Genomic DNA, 19,138 nt, shown 5'->3' on the forward strand with positions numbered 1-19,138 from the left:
CGGTGGACTCGTGCCATCGTAAACACTGTAAAAACCTGCAGGATCTCGAAGACCTCCACCACGGAGTTTCTCTTTGTTGCGATCGGCAGCGGTGGTGGCTGCGGAGGCGCCTCCTCCGCCCCTATCGCATCGAAACGGGTGGAGATCCCTCGGTTAGCGTGCTCCCCGTTCCTTGATTTGGCCGAGCACAATGCACAATAAAAGAGCATTAGATCGTCGGCTTTGTCGAGCGGTTGCACGACTTCTCGTAACAATGGCGTGGCCCCCACTCGGCCCGAGCACTCGAAACACCTGGCAAACAAGGAAACAATGCGCACGAGCCGCACTTCGACGGGATTTCGCGCATTTGGGGTGCGCGCATGCTAACAAATTATCACTCCCTCTGTCACTTTTCGTTCTCTTTATCTCTCCCTCTTTCATTCTCTCTGCCGATTTTCTTTCTTCTTTTCTCTTCGCGTCTTTCACGCACCCTCACATGCTACCAGCCACTGCCACCTTCGTGCACACCGTTGCGAAATACTTTTCTTGCTCGCGATTACGCAGCAACCTCGTGTCAATCACAGATTTGACGATGACCGCCATCAACGTGACGCGATGATACAGACAGGTATATTTGTTGGGAAGAATATACAGCAAAACGTCGTTTATTCGAACAGGTTGACGGACACGGCAGATGAGACGATAGAGGTTGAGAGTTAACTTGCTTGTACGAAGAAAGTGCGGATATACGAGCGTCTACTGCTCCAATTATCTCTTCATTGGTATTATGTTCTTAAATTTGTCAATATCGTTCTAGTATATAGATTGTTAATAGCTTGATAATCTGGCAGTATGGTTTTAACTTTTGATTCATCGATATATCAGATTCGAAGACGAGCTGTATTTTTCAATTTCTGATTTGTTAAATCAACGTTCTACTCGTCGGTATTCGTTCAATTTGTAATTCAACGATGGACAGCGGATTTTTATTGAAATTCGTATTTTCGTAAATCTAATTAAACGGATGGAGTTTAGTTTCTTTGCAGAATATTAGAATAAGCGCGATACATTTTAAGCACTTCGTCTATTTTCGCGTAATACGTACAATTTGTGCGTTTTTGTTATTTTGAAATACAAACTTGCAGTCCATTTCTAATCCACCGATTTCCCCACAAATTTTAACTCATCGGTGTAATTGTAATTTTCAATTCATTAATATTGCATCCATTTTCAATTAGACATAAACTCTTTAACATTAATTTAATTTTCCATCTACCGACATTTCCTCAATTCTTAACTCGCAATTATTAATTATGCTATTATTTTCATCCGATCCTTCCTCTCATGCTACCCAGCTTTCATTTCAAACGTTAATTCTTAATCAAAGAGGAACGTTTTCCATACAAATGGAAAACAAAAAAAAAAAGAAAAAAAAAGAAAGAAAAGAAAAGAAGGGAAGAGTAAAGTGCATTCCCTTTGACATAATACTAGCCGTTGACCTATCGTTGTAAAACACCGAGCGGAAGGTGACGCAACGAGGGCGAGAAAAAAGGGAAGAAAGAAGAAAATCAACCCGCATGTGCTCGGACGCACTTGAAAACGAAAAGTACTTTTGGACCAAGAGCGATATGGAGGCGGTATACGTCGGAGAACGTGAAGAGTGTACCGAGGGTGCGTGAACTATGAAATGCACTGGCTATACACGTTCCCTCTTTCGACAAATGTAGCTCTGAAAAGCTACGAGAAATGTTTATAATTGGGATCGTTGGCCCGTTGCGCTCACTTTTCTTGATACCCAGCCGTGTACAATCGCATGCACGCGAATAACGTTGGCATATTTTATGCGATACTATTCGAATGTGTATTTCTGGCGATTTTTAAGGATTGGTATATTTTTGAAAAATTTTTTTCGCATAGGTGAACATCTTTCTAGGTCGTGAACATCTTTTAACTTGGGAGATGAAAATGAAAAGATGCGAAGAATATTGTCATCTTGAAATATCTGCATACCTTGGCAGATATGTGAAAAGAATATAGACGAATATTATCGAATTTACAAAATTAACGAGAGAGACTAAAAGAAAATAAACCCTGTCTTCAGACGTGTGTGTTATCTTCGTATCGCTTTGCTACAAACGTACAGTCTTTCAGACTTTCTGTTCCATTTATTAAATCACTTATATTGTGACAATTAATTTGACGTAATATTTTCTCTGCTAAGATGTTTCTACAATTGAAAAACATGAAAATGTAGTTATAAAAATTCTCCACTAGATTGTGAGGAGGAATTGGAAATGCAGACTCGTCTTAGAAACGAGTTAATAACGAATTAATCGCTAAAAAGCATTGATTATCTCGCGTAATCAATAGATCGTGAAACGAACCTTCTTTCATACAGCCAAATCGTTTATTCCCGGGGGAAAAATCAGAATCGTCGTTTCTTCGAAAATATTCTCCGATTTGAAATATCTTCAAAAGCGGGAATTTTAAAAGAAGCTTCGATTCGTCGAGGCGTAACGCGACACTACATTAATAACAATTTCATTTCGCGCGGGATTGAAAGCAAGAGGACTGGGCGAAGGTGCTCGAGGCTTCGGTCACGAGAGCACAGAGCGGCTGAAATTTGAAATTCAATCGCATGCAAATTTCTCCGACGAGGGAAGACACTTATGGCTAACCGGCGAACAAGATCGAGGATTCGTCGCTTAGCGTGCTGTAAACACTCGTCCCTTTTTACCAGGCTTATGAAATATTGATAGGCCTCCATTTGGTGTGCACGAGCGCGCGCGCGCGCGCCAGTGAAACGAGCGTCGCCTCGATGACGTTAACGATGTCGCCGGCTCAAGAGTAAAAACGACACGGCAGAAACGCGTTGGAATTTCAAAACAGACCGCCTCGCTCCAACCTCGAATTATCGCGAATCTAGAGAAATTATACGATGGAAAAACGGTAATACAGAATTAGCGATTTTGTATATTTATTTCTTTCTTTTTTTTTTTAAGAATGTGTAATAATTTAGCACGGAGGAGATATAGATTTAGATTTTAATTGAATTAAAATTTGATGTAAGATGATATTTTTTAGGATTTTTTAGCATACCTATAGAATTTGTCTATCACTTTTGAGAAATTTGAAATACAAAAAATTAGACTATTAATTATTATTATTGTTGGCGTAACTAAACCATTTGAGGAAGATGTATATTTTTTTGTGGTGGCAGTAAAGTAATTTGCTATACATTTTTGAGTATCGTTAGATGTTCTTAAAGTATCTACGAATCATTTCATCGCTCTCCTAATAAAGTTTAAGATACAAGAAATCGAGTCTCTCTTTTGAAATATTTTTATGAAGAAATCACGATAACGAATGCGTACAATTTTTCAATCATTTGTAATTAATTCTGATTATCGTCTAGTATTAAAGAAATTAATGGCATATAAAGTCTGGGATCAAAATACGAAAGATATAACGGATCTAAAAATTCTTCCTTAGTTTTTACAAGCATCCTTTGTATTCCATAATTGTATTACGTTATACAACGATCTTTTTAATTCGGTTGACATCTTTTCTTCGACTTAATCACTGTCCACAGTTGAAAGGCTCGCACGAGACTGATCTGGCTTGGCGGACGTTCAGCAGGGCCCAAAAGAGAAGTCTCGAGAATACGCATGCTGATATCACCGAACGTAAGAAAATTGCCAATCGGTAGATTCGCTCGCTGGGCATCATCACTCATTGCATTTCTGTGAGCTCGAAGCGCAATAAAGAAGGTGAGATTTCGTATCTAATTAGACAAGGATCGATCTGATCGTTATAATTAGCTAATTTACACTTTGAAAGTACTCGGCTATTGAGAGCACAATGGACAATAAATTGCTGAAAGGAATTGTTCTAAGGACTAAAGTCTCGACTTAAAGGTAGCCTTTTAACTGCGAAAACGTGTTTTATAAAATTAACAGAGATCCAAATTTTTGTTCCTTGGAACGGAACAATCACGTTTTTACAAATTCATTATTTGGTTCATAATGTTAATACTTTTTAAGCACGTACCAGAGAAATATATGTATATTTCTGTGATCACTTTATATCCGTATATTGCTTTTCCCGAAATTCACATTTTGTTGTCGAACCTTATTATTGTATTATTATTACCGTTCTGTTTCCTCAGTCTCCTGTTTTCCATTATTATCTCCGCCTTCCCATTTCATTTATTTTCGTATTCAAAGTTAAATATCAAACAAAATATAGCTATATTTTATCTTCAACTTTCAATTGTTTTTTCCTTTATTCGTGATAATAATATGTTGTTGTTTGTCATTTTAAGGATCTCGGAGACATTCTTACACATACACACACACGCATAATATCATATATATATCGAAATATTTAAATATTATTTTTTGCACACGTTTGATGATTATTCTCCTTTCAGTTGTTGTTAACATGCAACGTATGCTTTAGTTTACAGCAGAAAACTTACTAACATTTGTCCAATTAATATTGCAAAGGATTATAGTAATTGAGAGATATCAAACACATGCGTGAAAAAGAGTATTTGGATTTACTAAGGTCAGATAAAGATGATTATGAATAACAAATGAATAATATTTTTAGATTGCTGAGAAATTATACGTTTGTATCATTCGTTCAAATGACGAATTAATATTAAAATACCACTTATTATGTTTTCCTAAATATATTGTACCTAGGCTCCTACGATTAAAGTAATATGATGAAAATATTTTTACTTCAACAAAATGACAATTAATTGCACTAACAGAAATTGCATGTTTGGTAGATCCAATATGAAACGCAAAGGAAACGCACATGTAAGCAGGTATTTGTCAGTAGCCGGAATCTATAATATAAAATTCAGAAATACGCTGATAGATTTCTAATGAACCGAACTGTCTCGAAGAAACAAAGTTAGTAATCCTCTTAAACAGAAGCACGAGTGCCGCCATTATAGCCCAAGACTGTTTACACGATCAAACGTTCGCTTAAATGGCGTGCTCCTCCTCCGCTCCGGTGGAATCGCTGGTCGTTCCGCTCTTACTCCAGAAACGTTCCTCTGCAACGTTCCTCCTAACGAGCGTCCAAGGAAATTGTATACGAAACACGTGGTCGGTCTATCTGTGTAAAGCCCGGCAACAGAAGGAGAGAATATTCCGGGATTACGGTTGCCTTCTACAGAGAGAAAATCCGTGGTTCTTTCGCCAAGAGGAAGCTTCAGTTTGCCGTCTCTGAATCGCGTAGGTAAATGGCTGTTCTCTTTAACCGCATACACGAGGCTCTTACGATCAAAAAGGGGGGAGAGACACGACGAGGGAGGAGACAAAAAAAGAAAGAAAGTGGAAGACAAGAAAAGAAGAAAGGAAGACACAAGAAGAAAGTAAGAAGCAGAAAGACAGAGTTGTAAGCGGTCACGCCGAAAGTGGAGGGAGAAGAAGAAGGGAAGAGGAAAAGTGATAGAGGGAGGAAAGGAAGAACGAAGGAGGCTTGTCGCGAAACAGAGAGAGGATCAGAGGATCGTAGGAGTGGTGTTCTCGAGGTGGTAAGCACGACGAGGTAAAAAGGAACGACGTTGAAGGAGAGGAGGTTGGGGTGGAAAAAAGGCAGAGAGTTACTGGCGGGAAAAACGGTGTCTTGGAAAAGGTGCAAAGCCGACAGTATTCTTTGTAGCGGGGGATATTCGCCTTCTGTGCCGAAGACCTCTCGCACTTCTTTACCTTTTCCAACCCCTGCTCCACTCTCCACTACCACTAGCATCAAATCCAAGACCCACCACCTTCTTTTCTTCCTTCTTCTTGTGCACCAACCAACTTGTCCCCCTTCCGCCGTTCTTTCTTTTTCTCCTCTTCCTCCTTATTCGCTTCTTCCACTTCTTCTCTTCGTCTTTCTCTCGCCTTCGACTCGATTTCTCACTTTCTTGCTTTGATCGTCTCTCCTTCGTCTTCGGTGCACAACGATTACAGCGCAACTACCGTAGCGTCGAAGCCAGTAGTCTTCCCTTCTCTGCTAGTAGTAGTAGCAGCTTACTTCTCCGCCCATGCTGGATCCCTTACTCGACAGCCTCTTGTGCCACGAGATATTTACCAACATCCAAGATGGCGGCATAATCTTGCCGGCTTTTCGTCGAAAGTCGACGAGTCATCTAACGCAGCCAGTCCCTTTTTTTTTGCCCATAAACACTTTCATCGGTCTCGTTTCACTGACTCCGCCCTGGCTGCTCGCCCTGCTCATCCCCTTTCACCGTTCCTTTTCCTTTCACTCCACAATTCCCTCGTTTCTTCCTTCTTGCTCGGTGGTCTCTGACAGATCCTTCGGCCCTTTCGAGTTTCCTCCACTCGCGATTCTTTTGCGAGATCGATCATAACACGCGTCCTACACGTCAATTATCTCTTCCGCGCGTCTACGCGATCTTGCGAATTTTGAAAGACATTGGACGTTGATAGGCGTACGGATATCCGGTGTCGTCGAGGTTTGAGCAGATTGATGTCGGTTTGAAGTTGATTGTGATAGGTTTCAGGATCCGATGGTTGCTTTGTCAAGCACGACTGTTTTGGATACTTTAGATTTCCATATTCCAATTAGACGACGTAGTGATTATTTTCCTTGGACTATAGACCGTCGTGAAAACTCTGCAGCTAGAATTGTAAATAATTTTGGCTCCTTACTTCTCATGAAATGCACAATTCTTTAACGTCGTTGAAAAGACACTCGCAATGGATGTATCAAACGTAACTGCGAAACAATTGACGAAATTTGCAAAACATTATATCAAGTACGATGAAGCTTCGAAGATCGAAAAGAGACAAAAACAATACACTATAAATCTATCGCCAAGAGGAATCTCTCGAGGATTGTATATAAAAAATTGGATGAAAAATCAGAAACTTAACTGGAAGAAAAAAACCTTCACGGACGATGTTGGCATTCGAAGGGTTAACCAACGAAATCATTTAACCAGGCAGCCTTTTTTCTCCTCGTACTGAGCACAGTGTATGAGCAAGAAAAGAGGCAGGAGGCAAAGCGTGCAATAAGTCGAAGGGACACCCTCGACAGATTTACCGGAAGGAGATCGAGAGGGAAGAAATCAGGAGAGGTAAATACGCGTGGCGAGAGAGTCCATGGATAAGAAGCAATCGAATCGAATAGTGGAACTCGTGGAATCCGCAATCCGTCGCGAAGTGAATGGCGAAACGCCTAAGGGTTTCTATGGTCGGGTATGCCCGCCGTCTGTTCCTCTGTCCATCGACCTAACCTAACCTACCCAGAACTTGAGATTAATGTGGTAATCGCTGAATCAGCGAAAGACACGGCAGGCGACAGTGAAAAGGAAGAGGGATCTTCCTCTTCCTTGTGACTCCGATACGTTTCTCCTTGAACGAGCAGTCGAGGGAATGTTGCTGGACGATAAACAAACGAAGTACACGAAGATATATACAGTGGCTGGGAAAAGTATTGGCACACCGTTTTATGTATTACGGCACGTGTTAATTAATAGACTACGGATTTTTATGCGTTTGTAGAAGATTTATGAGCGCAAAATTGCACAAAGTACGTACAATATGGAAAAATATATAAAATATTTAAAGTGTTATTTGATATATATCACCTGGTAGATAAAATAATTTTCTACCGAGGTCTTAATTATATTGCGAGAGATGCAGTCTATCAATTAATTAGGTCTAAATACAGGTATACCATACTGGTGCTAGGTGTTTACTGGAAAATTGTATATTCGAATATATCTTACGATATTCGATAAGTTTAAATTAATCAACTTAATCACTTTCGTTTATTGCTTATTGATGACTCGTTATTTTCTGAAGTCGAACGTCACTATATTGGGTTAGTCTCCTAGCTATAAATCATTCTTTGAAATCATCAAGTACCTTCATGCATAACTTCCTATATTCAGTTTGTACTTGAAAATGGTTTTATAGGTGAAGAAACTGTGTTAATTCTATAAGGTGTGCCTATAAATATACTACTCCTTTTTACATATTACTCGATGCTTCATATATTCTTGCGGTTAAAACCTCTGAATATGAAGAAAGCGTTAGAAAATGCTAGGAATTCCATTCACTCAGTTTCATTAAAAACCTTTTAATTTTATCAGAGGTTTCGTTAATTTCGTTTAATATTCGTAAATTAGAATATCATTCGGTATAAGCCACGTATGCTGGAGAATATAATTGTAAAATACACAGTACTATACGAAACAGCGTATTCTTACCTACCACACAACCATAAAACACGTAATATGAAAAAATGAAAACCCAAGATTACAAAATTAGAATACGATCGCTTAACAAACTCAACTTTACCATATTTCAAAAATTCCTTTCCCATAAAACACGAACTCCCTTACCACACTTACCGTCAACAGCCTACTCTACCGCTTCAACGAAATAATCCAAGAAAACGTCGTTCCAATAACCACGATCATCCGAAGAGAATCACTCGAGAAACCATCGTAAACCCCATTGTGCAAGAAGCGAGCGTAGGATATCCATGTTTCTTGATCGATGCGACTAAGAACGATCGTTGGAAATAATACGCGACTCTTAGAAGAAACAGTAATAACAGGATAGATTTCGATACAACGGATAGATATATACGGGTGCGTGCATCGTGCAAATAAATACTTGGCCAAGGGATGCAGAAAGGAAAGAAGGGTTGAAGCTGTGCCAGTCACGGAAGAACCTCGCTGGTACGTGGAGTAAGTGCAATAATACCAGATTATTTGCATCGCAAAGCCGTGCGTATGGGTAAACACAATATTCGCTCTCTGCTCGGCTCTGTGAACCGATAGTGCGCTCAGGTAGATACGCATCTGTCTATATCGTTCTCCATGTCTCTCTGTCTCACCCCATTTCGACTCCCTTTCACTCTCTTCGTTCCACCAATAGATTCATCGTTCTCTCTTCTGTTCACCTTCTCTTCGGTCCCTTCCTCTCTTTCTCACCTTTATCGTGTTTCGTGTCTATCATCGTGTTCCTCTGTCTCACTTGCTCGATCCTCGTCTCTGTTTCTCGTGATCTGTTTCGTGTCCCGTCTTCGTTCCTCTCTCTATGTACCACCGCGGCGTAATACAGATTCTATTTGAGCTGCCTGAGGGAAGTTAACTCGTGATGCGTGCAGCTCGGCTCGCTCTGTTGGCGATACTACGGATCCCATCGTTCTCCATTTCGAGGCTGCAAATCCAAGAACCTAGCCGGGATCTCGCGACCTGCACGGCTACTCGTATTAGGCTCGCTATCGTTCGATTTTGTGGAAACGCCGTGTCTGAAGAATTTCTTTCTTTTATTTCCGATTTGTGATAGTTGGCGAGGTTTTCAGGTTTTATTGATCGGGCGAGAAATTCATAGGGTATCGTGATTTTTACGTTGTATGTGGCAGTATTGTAGTATTTATGAGGAGCTATGTGACTCGTAGATCGCGTTGTATTATTGCACAAAGGAATTTGCTTCGTAGTACTGCGTTATTATTTTACACACTGCTTCAGCCAAAGTTTTGTAGCATTGGTAACAACGAAGTTACTGAAATAATGTATAATACTGTTAATACTAATTTCAAATACTAATTGGGTCCTCTTTTTTACAAAACTCCTGAAAAAGAATAATTTCCATTTTGATGCTAATTAGAGTTACAAATCTCACTTTGTCTCATCTACGATTGTTGTCAATACTATTTGAAACGTTATTTTAAACTAATTAACACCATATTTCCATTCTCTTCTGAGTTCTACCATCGAAATGACCCAAAGCTCTTTATAATATTGCTCTAATCCTGTTTCAAATTTTACGTCGGCTATGCCTCTATACAATCTCCACCTCCTCAAAACTAACTACCATTTATCTCTTAATTCCATTAATAAAATATTCCAAAGCCGTACACTATTGTTCTATTACTTCAAACATTATTTCATACCAATTCCCACGAAATCCTCTAAAAAAAGAATAACTTTTATTCTTACTTGAACTCCACCGATAAAATATTCAAAATATCTCCGCCATTGTAACACCATACCGATGTTGCATATGTCAAGATACTTCCCATGGAACCTCTGCAGAATTCACTAAAAACAAATCCATCCATTTCTCAATCTCACTAACGAAATATTCTCAATTCCTTATTCACATCCAAACTCTACCAACAAAATATTCCAAAGGTCGCTTCTACGCTGTCACATCAATCGAACCTGTCTCATGATCTACTTAAACCAAGCCTCTAGAAAATTTCAAAAAGCATTTCACCCTTCCTCGAACTCACCGACAAAATATCCAAATCCTTTACCAGACATTCACCCCATAATCCTCGTACATAAGAACCAAAGGCAACACGTCTACACTGCGGAAGTTGCAGGTGAGCGAGAACATTTGAAAACGGGTATCGATACTTCTAGAGAGAGATAGAGAGAGAGAGAGAAAGAGAGATAGAGGGAGAGAAATGGGGGGAGGGAGAATCTGTACAGGCAGGTTCTATTAGTACGTAACGCCTGGTCCTTTTGCCGTGCCGCTCAAAGCAAAGCAGCCCCCGGAGTGTTACAATTTCGCCCTCTCTCTACCCCTCCAGGTCCGCCTCGAAAGTCCCTTTATCTATCCCGCTATTTTCCTAACTCCGACGTCCCCTCCGGGGGTTTCTCCTCGTTCGTGGTGACGACAACGATTCCTCTTCTCTCCTGAAGGAGGATGTGGAGGGAGCGCGCCGGATCCGCCGGAATACCGGCCGTTGGAGGGGTGGTAGAGCCGGAGCGCTACCGCCACCCCTTCATCCCCTTTTTACGAGAGGTTGAAATGCCCGCCCATTGGTCCGCCCATGTAGGACCAAAGCAGTCACTTCGAATCAATTCGACCTACGATTTCGCCTCGTAGACGGTCCTACACGGCGCTGGCACACTCGCAACCGCGCATCATAAGCTTCGACCGCATTTCGTACACCTAACCTCGTCAAACGTGATCTATCGCGTAGAAACGCTCGCTGATGGACTCTCTCGATAATCGACACCTAGTGCGGCTACTGTGTCCTCCGGCAATTGACGATTGAAATTTATTCGAACAGTTGGAAGAATCGTTGTTGTTTTCCACTTTCCTTGTGATTTATTTTCATTTTCTTTTCTCGTCGTGTCGGATTTAGACCGAGAGTGATCCTGTAACCAGAGATTGGTTACATCGAACAAGGGAGAAGTGACTTGTTGTTGGAAACTGATAGATTAGGGAGATCGTAGTATTTTAGGGAAGCGTGCTCGATGAGGGGGCATGAGGGGCAATCGTGATGGTTAGCGAATATCGCAAGATCGTTAGCGATAAAGTGGAGTGCGTCACAGGCAGCCGTCATCCTTGAGATAGAGTGAGTGGGTGACACGGAGAAGAAGAGTAAAAAGAAAAATGCTCGTTATCGTTGTGGAAACAAACTATTAGCGTAAGATAACAATTCGTACGGAGCTCGTGTGTGTGACAGTTGCCTCGCGAAAACATGTCGAAAGAGAAATGCTCGCGCGATTTCGTTCAGTGCTTTTGAACATCGACGGACAACCTACATTTATACCTTGTTAAAAAATTTAAGAAGAACGAACGAAAGAATATTTCAAGAAAGCGCAGGAAGTACACATTAGCGCGTATAAATATTCACGAAAGCGAACCCTCGTCGGTGACATAAAACAAGAACACCATGAGCACGAACAACAACGAGTATCTTCGCCTATTTTCAAAGAACCAGAGAAACTAAAGTTTCCAAAAAGAAGAGAGAAAAAAATAGGCTTAAATGTGCCCATGAAGCGATCACGATGGAACCGCGTGGGATGATGATGTCGAACCTGTCGTGCGACGGCTGCGCGGACAGCGACCGCGACTCTGACAGCAGCAGCATGATCGTGGACCCGGTGAGTCTGGACAAAAACGACCTGTCACCGTCCCAGTCATCGTCCAGCCCAATCATCCCGAGTTCTCCAGTCCCGCCGACCACCGCGTCCTCCAGAAACCGTGGTGGAAGTCGCAGCAAGAAGAACTACTCGATGATGTCGGCCAACAGTCAACAAAAGAACAACTCGTCCGGCCAAGCATCGTCTTATAGCAACGACAAGATGTCCTCATCTTTGATCAAGCCACCTTATTCTTACATAGCTCTCATTACAATGGCGATTCTTCAGTCGCCACAAAAGAAACTGACATTGAGTGGAATCTGCGAGTTCATCATGTCACGGTTCCCTTATTACCACGACAAGTTCCCGGCCTGGCAAAACTCTATCAGACACAATTTGTCCCTGAACGATTGTTTCATCAAGATACCACGTGAGCCAGGAAATCCTGGAAAAGGGAATTACTGGACCCTAGACCCATTGGCCGAGGATATGTTCGATAATGGGAGCTTTTTGCGTCGCAGAAAGAGGTACAAGAGGCCTCCGCCGCATTATGTGCTCCGAGACAGGGCGATTATGGCGACCTTCGCCATTTGCGGCGATCGAGGACCTTGCCCTGGTGGCGGCGGTGGTCATCCCGGTGCTCTGACTTATCCAAGCGCCGCGTATCTGTCTCCGCCACCTGGTCTGCCCCTGCTCGACTTCTCCCCGTCGACCTTGGAAGCTCTGAAGCTTGGTGGCTTCCTGGAACCGCCTCCACCACTGTACAAACCGGTACCGATCACGGCTCCGCCGATCAGACAAATCGACCCCGCGCCAACGAGGACCACCACGATACCGAGCAGCCATCCGCCGGCTGACAAGAAGAGGAACTTCAGTATTGACGCTCTGATCGGTAAACAGGCGGCAAACGATCAGAATTGTGGCGGGCTGTTGGATCTCAGCCCGTCGGAGCATAGGGAGATCAGGAGTCAGGCGTCGGCTTTCTCTCCTCTCGTTTAGAGGATTTATTTGATCGAGTTTTTCGAGTTTCTTTCTGACTGGCACTCTGCATTGGCCGGATCTCAGTTAAAATCTCAGTTTTTCTCGGAGATTCCGGTTTTCGGAGAAGATTGCAGTTTTTTCAAGGTAACTTCAGTGGACAGGCAAGGACAGATGGTGAAGAATGTTTTTGACATTCGTGATGGATTTTGGGTGATGAAGAAGAGGTTACAGACTGTAAAGGTGAATGGAAGGGAAGAGGAAAATTTACAGAAAAGAGCATTGGAGAAGCAAAGAATTTTTCACTTCCACGTTATTATCAGAAATCAAAAGTATATGGAAGAATAGTGATACGTACTATGGAGAATGATAAAATAGTTAGATACCAAAGGAAGAAAAGCGATGGAACCAAAGATTTCAACTTCGACAAGTACTTGTGTAAAAAAGAACAAGAAAGAGATAGAGGGAGAGAGAAAGAGAGAGAAGAACGTACGGACAAAAGAACGAGTCGAGATAATTGTAAAAAGGTGTAGTGCAATAGTGTAGTGGTTTAAGTACGAGAAAAGATCCCCTTTGGTCGTGTCGAAACGATTCTTAGCGACTGTACGGCGTCGTCACGAACAATCGATTCGTCGCGAATCGAACTTCATAATTTTCCATCCTCTCTGTTTCAACCCCGTTTATTTTCACATATTTTTTCTTTCCTCCGTGCTCTATTCTTAGCCGGAGGCTTCTTAAACGATAGATTAATATCTCGTCACTGTAAATATACACACGTACACACGTATACACACGTATGCACACGAACAGACACATGCACACGCACATCCTCGAACAAATCTTTGCTCAGCTTTCTATTGTTTGCGCGAGTGTGAGAGAAAAAGAGAGAATGCGCGAGTGAAAGGGTAGGAGAGGGTGGCAGAGAGCGATAGAGAGGGGAGGTCAGTTCTCTTCATCGGATTTAATGTAAAGCTCGGGCCGGGTTTTCGGTCAAGTAGACGTTTTAGTGTACATAGCGTTGTACGAAAAAAATAAAAAGAAATACACACACATATAGGGGATGCTCGCGTTCCGTATTACGAAACATATTCGTGTACCTTTGATTCTCGTGTTCGATCCTCGATACGGGAGGTTTTGATAGCGAAAACGCGTGCAACGATTCGCAAAGATCGAGCCTTATCGAGTTTTATTGTCTTACGAAACTGCACATCTTTAACCGGCGTGCGAGTAACGCGAGCTTTGAAACACAATCCTTTCGTTTCTCTGGTTTATTAAGAAACGATTTACGCGGAGAAACATTCGACTAATCGACTTGATACACTGTTCGAAACATTAGATTGGGAAATTAATGGTCGATTCGTGTCTGTATTGGTTATTTTTGTTTATTCGACCAAGAACAATTCGTTGTCAGTTATATGCAAGTTTTTTTTTCTTAGTAATTTACTGCCTCGTTTACATTTTAGAAAACATCGTAGCGCTTTGAAAAATGTAGATCGTCTGGAAGCAAAATTTTGCGACGAAGATTTTCGAAAAGCTCGAAAATGTAGGAATACGTGGCAATAAATTCGAGGAATAGGCAGAAAAATAATAAAATGTTAGTTTTTAATTCAATTGGATTCTCTGGAATTATTTCATTGTTCATATTGGAATTATCTCAATATTATTCTTATTGTGAAAGACTTGCACCGATAATTTTTTATTTAAAGATACACGAACATAATGGCATGCTATTCTAGGAAGCGTAATCCTCATCGCGATAGAGGAACAATAATCATTGCCATAGTTACGTAATGAACACAGACACATTTCAATCCATTTATTTGCCATTTATTGCACAGCAACCTAACAATTAGAAGATTGGCGATATTTTGAGAGCCGCTTCATCGTTTGACGAGGTTTTTAGCGGTTTCACGAGATTAAACGTTGTATTACGAAATCTTCGTTTTTCTCTTTTATAATTGACTCTTTTTTCCGAGCAGTGTATGAAGCAGACGTTGATGTAAGATCATAATGGTCCGAATCCTTTAAAATTTCTTTAGAAATGAAATGCTACTGTACAAATGTTTATTCCAAAGAATTAATTATTTATATAAGATCGAAGATACAGACGAAGGAAATCGAAGGAAAATCGAAGACTTCGGCCAAGTGAACTTTCCAATTTCCGTATATTAACGTCAGAAAGTTACCAGATACACTGCAAAATCGATTACGACTTAAGAAACATGTTTCCGAAAATACCACTACGCAATCTATTGGGAAATTAACAAAGAAATCAAATTGCCAATATCACAAGTGTAATTCGCACAACTTTCAAGCAAAATTCTTTTTTAAGAAACAAGTTACATAAAGAATACTTTATGCTGTAGGAAATTATAATTGAGGGGTTGAAATCGTAAATGACTCGTAAACGTTAGAAGGTTTTCAATAGAAAAAATATTGCCTTCTATTAATTTTACCATTTGCACAATTTATCACTTCTGGACACTATAGACTTTCAGCGTTTATCAACTTAATGGATTTAGAAAAGGAATAAATTGGGTATAAGGAATTGTTTTGCATCAGTCAATTGTTTTGCATCATTTTATTTGTATTACATGCTATTCTTCTATCTTTTAAAAACGATTGATTTACGATCACAGCTCTAGAAGCTACAATAAATTATTTTAATACTGATAACTTTCCTCTTCTTATTCTACGTGAAATTTATATTTCCTCTTAATAGAAAAATCGACTTGGATCTTTTATTGATACTAACGTCATTTGCCGTTTCAATTCCTCAAATAGGGATTTTAATTTCGCAATGACAAACAATGGAGAGAAATATTTCTTCGGAAATTTTTCTCGTTCGCTTTTCGGTGAGAGATTTTCCATAAAAGATTTTCAAAAGCAAATAATAGGAGAATGAAGAAATGCGAAATGACAGTTCGACGGAAATTCGTCGACGATTTTTAATACAGAAACAGCGTGTTTGAGTCTGTTTTCGAGCGTTTCAAAACGTGCATAAGACGCATGTGCAGGGATCCACGGGAAAAGAGAATGGAATAATTTACAATTAATCCCTGCAAAGATACGCATCCATGACGATTACGTATGTGTTGGTCTACCTACGCGTGTACATACCAGCCGCTAGTGAATTTTCCTCGAACGTGTGCGATGACGATTGTCAGATAAGAATTATTGCAGAAGAACTTAACAGCGCAGCGTAGCGTTTGTGCAACGAATCCGGTCGCATTTGTATTTCGTTGATCGAAAAGCAGGTTAAGTATGTTTAGGAATTTCGTTAATTAAATACCAAGTGGATTTTTATCGAACGACGCTATGGTTTGGTTCTTACAATTGCTTAGAAATATTCTAACGAATAAAAGTATCGAACGATATGTACAAATTGCTAGTCTGCTTTTATTAACGCGTCCCGTGCCCTGGGGAATAAATAATTTGTAATTAGAAAGTTTGAAAATTCTATAGTTTAATTAATTAATTTTAAGGAGTAAATTGAAAAACTTGATATTTAATGTAATATTGAAGAAAATATAATGGGGAATAACATCGAAAAGAATTTAAAAGTATTGGAAGATACTTCATGGCATCTAAGAATGGTATTCAAAATCGCTCAAAGAGATCTAAAAATACTATTCAACATTATTCTATAAAGGTTTTCAGGAATACGATAGCAAACGATATTTTGCAAGCATTGCAAAAGTATTCAAGAATAACATTCAAAGTTATTCAAGAGTATCAAATAAAAAACACCATTTGAAAACGTTGGAAAATGAAGGATATCAGAGAATATATAGAAACATTTAACAGTTATATTCAATGATACGAAAAAATAGTGTTAGGAAGCACTGAAGACCTTTAAAGAATAATATTTAAAAATATTCAAAATCATTCAATTATGAATACACAATATTGTAAAGCACTCAAGATATTCAAGGAGAATATTCAAAGTATTCGTCGAATAACAAAGATATTACTTTATCGGTATACTCCGTATCTTCACTTGCTTTTCTGCGTTTCATTTCAAGATCAAACCCCGTAGAATACTCTTCTCCGGTGAATGAAAATGAAATACGTGTGACCCGCATGGCACGTGACGCGTTAAACTAGAAGCAACAACGAAACGTTCGTACGTTTTCTATTCGTTTCAAGGCTCCTTATTTTCGTTATCGTTCTCGTTTATGTAGATCTGATTACACAGCCGATTAGTGCGTGTTTTCAAGTCGTGCGAACGATGCACATCGTGATAACGAAAATCATTATTCTAATAGCGAAGCTAGCGACTCCTTCGGGAAAAATACATCTCCGACACATCGACATCCAAAGAATGGTCAAACAACATAAAACAGAGAAAAGTCGATCTTCTGCAAGAAATATTTTCGAAATGTGAAATAGTTTCTACCGGTATATATTAAAAATTATCTGCGTAATTTGTGATAAATGACGCTTCATTGTCTTATTCATAGATTTTCTTCGTCGGGAGAATTGTTGCTCCCAAAGTTGTTCGAGCGTTGGATTAAAATTCTTTTTAATCTGACACATCCGCAGCGTAAAATTCTTCACATCGATTCTGGAAAAATGTCTGATCGAGAACGTGTTCCATTGATAATGCATTAGCCCTCTATAACTGACATGTTTGCTTACCAGATTGACAAATTCTTAATTGATTTCTGATTTCGATCAGAGAATTTGGAAGTAGCGTATAATCGAATAGCGAGTATGATAAATAGCGACATGAAATGTTCGTTTTCATCAAACAAAACATCGTCGTTCTCTATTGTATTCTTCATCTCGAAGACTGGTAATACTGGAAGAAATTTTGGAAAATCAACGACACAAATTGATAATATAATTTAAGTAACCCCTGAATGGGCGAAGACGAGCGGATTCGTCAAAATTATCAATTCCTTCGACATAGTAATTTCTACGTTCAAACGTGCTTTATCCATCTGCGTATCGTTTTAGAAGCAAATTATGTCATGTGTATATTTGCGAGAATTGAGACCAACCAAATTTCAATCGATTTTCTATATTGTTACGGAAGTAATAATATGTAGAAGACATGATAGGTATAATTATAGAAATTTCTAATTAACATTAGAACTACCACATCAGTCAAATCGACTGGTTTTACAATTTTATTTAAAAATTCCTACTTCATGTTATATTTTTTCCCTAAATAACTAAATAACTAAAAGAATAATATAATGAATTTTATTTTGTTTTTTATGTACTCAAGCTGAAAATAATTTTGTATCAAGGCTACTTGTACCAATACCAGTGAAGATGACTGGTACTTGTCAAAGTGTAAAAGGGTCCTGCAATCTGTTTACCGAACCCCAATTAACCAGTTTCCTCGTGTTCTACAACTTGCCACACGTTTTTTCAATTTTTACCGCGTATCATTCAATGTGATGATATCAGTTATCAGGAAAATTCCGGACCGATTGCTAGATCGCTAGATGCTAACGCTAGAAATGTCACAGCATTCAAAACGACTGGTTCTACAATTTTATAAACGTGTCAACCCTCCTTTAGGTCGATCATGGTCCCAGATGGATTAATAATACCAAAAATGTACTACACTTTTACACATGGAATTGCTTCTATAAGAAAGTAATAAATAATTAACTATAAAAATATTCTATTGTTACGTATTTTTTAAAAACCAGTCATTTGAATGGTTTTGGTACAAGCAGCTTCATGTTAACTACCGGTAGTTCTAGTGTTAAGAGACGATTCGATTAACAGGTTGATATCGTGTAAATATAACTTTGGCCAAATGGAAAAACGAATTAAATTTCGTGAAAATTCGTTTTACCACTGCAAAGAGAATAGGCAGAAGAACTTCTCTAAAATCATTTCACGCAAAAATACATGGAATTGTACGTAGCTGGTATTATAGGTGAAGGATGATAGCTATAGCGTTTGAGAATCTAGGTGAAGAATCTGAAACATTGAAACGGATCTTTTACATGTTATAGCAGAATGATAAATAGAATAGAAATTCGAAAACACAAATGCACGAGTACGCAAGATCCGAGTGTCTCGATGTTATAGAGGGTTAAGCATTCTAGGAGCAGAGGAGCAGACATTTCACGAGATTTCATAGATTCCGTTCGATCTGTGTCAGTTAAAAGAAGGGAAAGATCGATAGAGCCGAGGAAAACACCGATTCTAAACCGTATTGTCGACGTTTGGGTACAAAACGATTTACTCGATAGTCTTTTATACTTGGACAAATTCACAACCGATCGGTCTAGAGTTGTAGAGATTTTTAATGTTAAGTTAAATGTATCATATAAATATTCGATC

General features: G+C 39.5%; 1 protein-coding gene across 1 annotated transcript; it reads left to right on the forward strand.

Moving 5' to 3' along the window:
- The first annotated feature begins 2,997 nt into the window (after window positions 1-2,997).
- LOC126920445 (forkhead box protein D3-like) lies at window positions 2,998-15,502 on the forward strand. The gene has a single exon (XM_050730811.1). It carries the CDS (start codon window positions 11,774-11,776, stop codon window positions 12,845-12,847), a length of 1,074 nt encoding a protein of 357 aa, XP_050586768.1. The 5' UTR covers window positions 2,998-11,773; the 3' UTR covers window positions 12,848-15,502.
- Window positions 15,503-19,138: the final 3,636 nt, after the last annotated feature.

This window comes from Bombus affinis, chromosome 9 (genome assembly GCF_024516045.1).
Source record: "Bombus affinis isolate iyBomAffi1 chromosome 9, iyBomAffi1.2, whole genome shotgun sequence".
Lineage (NCBI taxonomy): Eukaryota > Metazoa > Arthropoda > Insecta > Hymenoptera > Apidae > Bombus > Bombus affinis.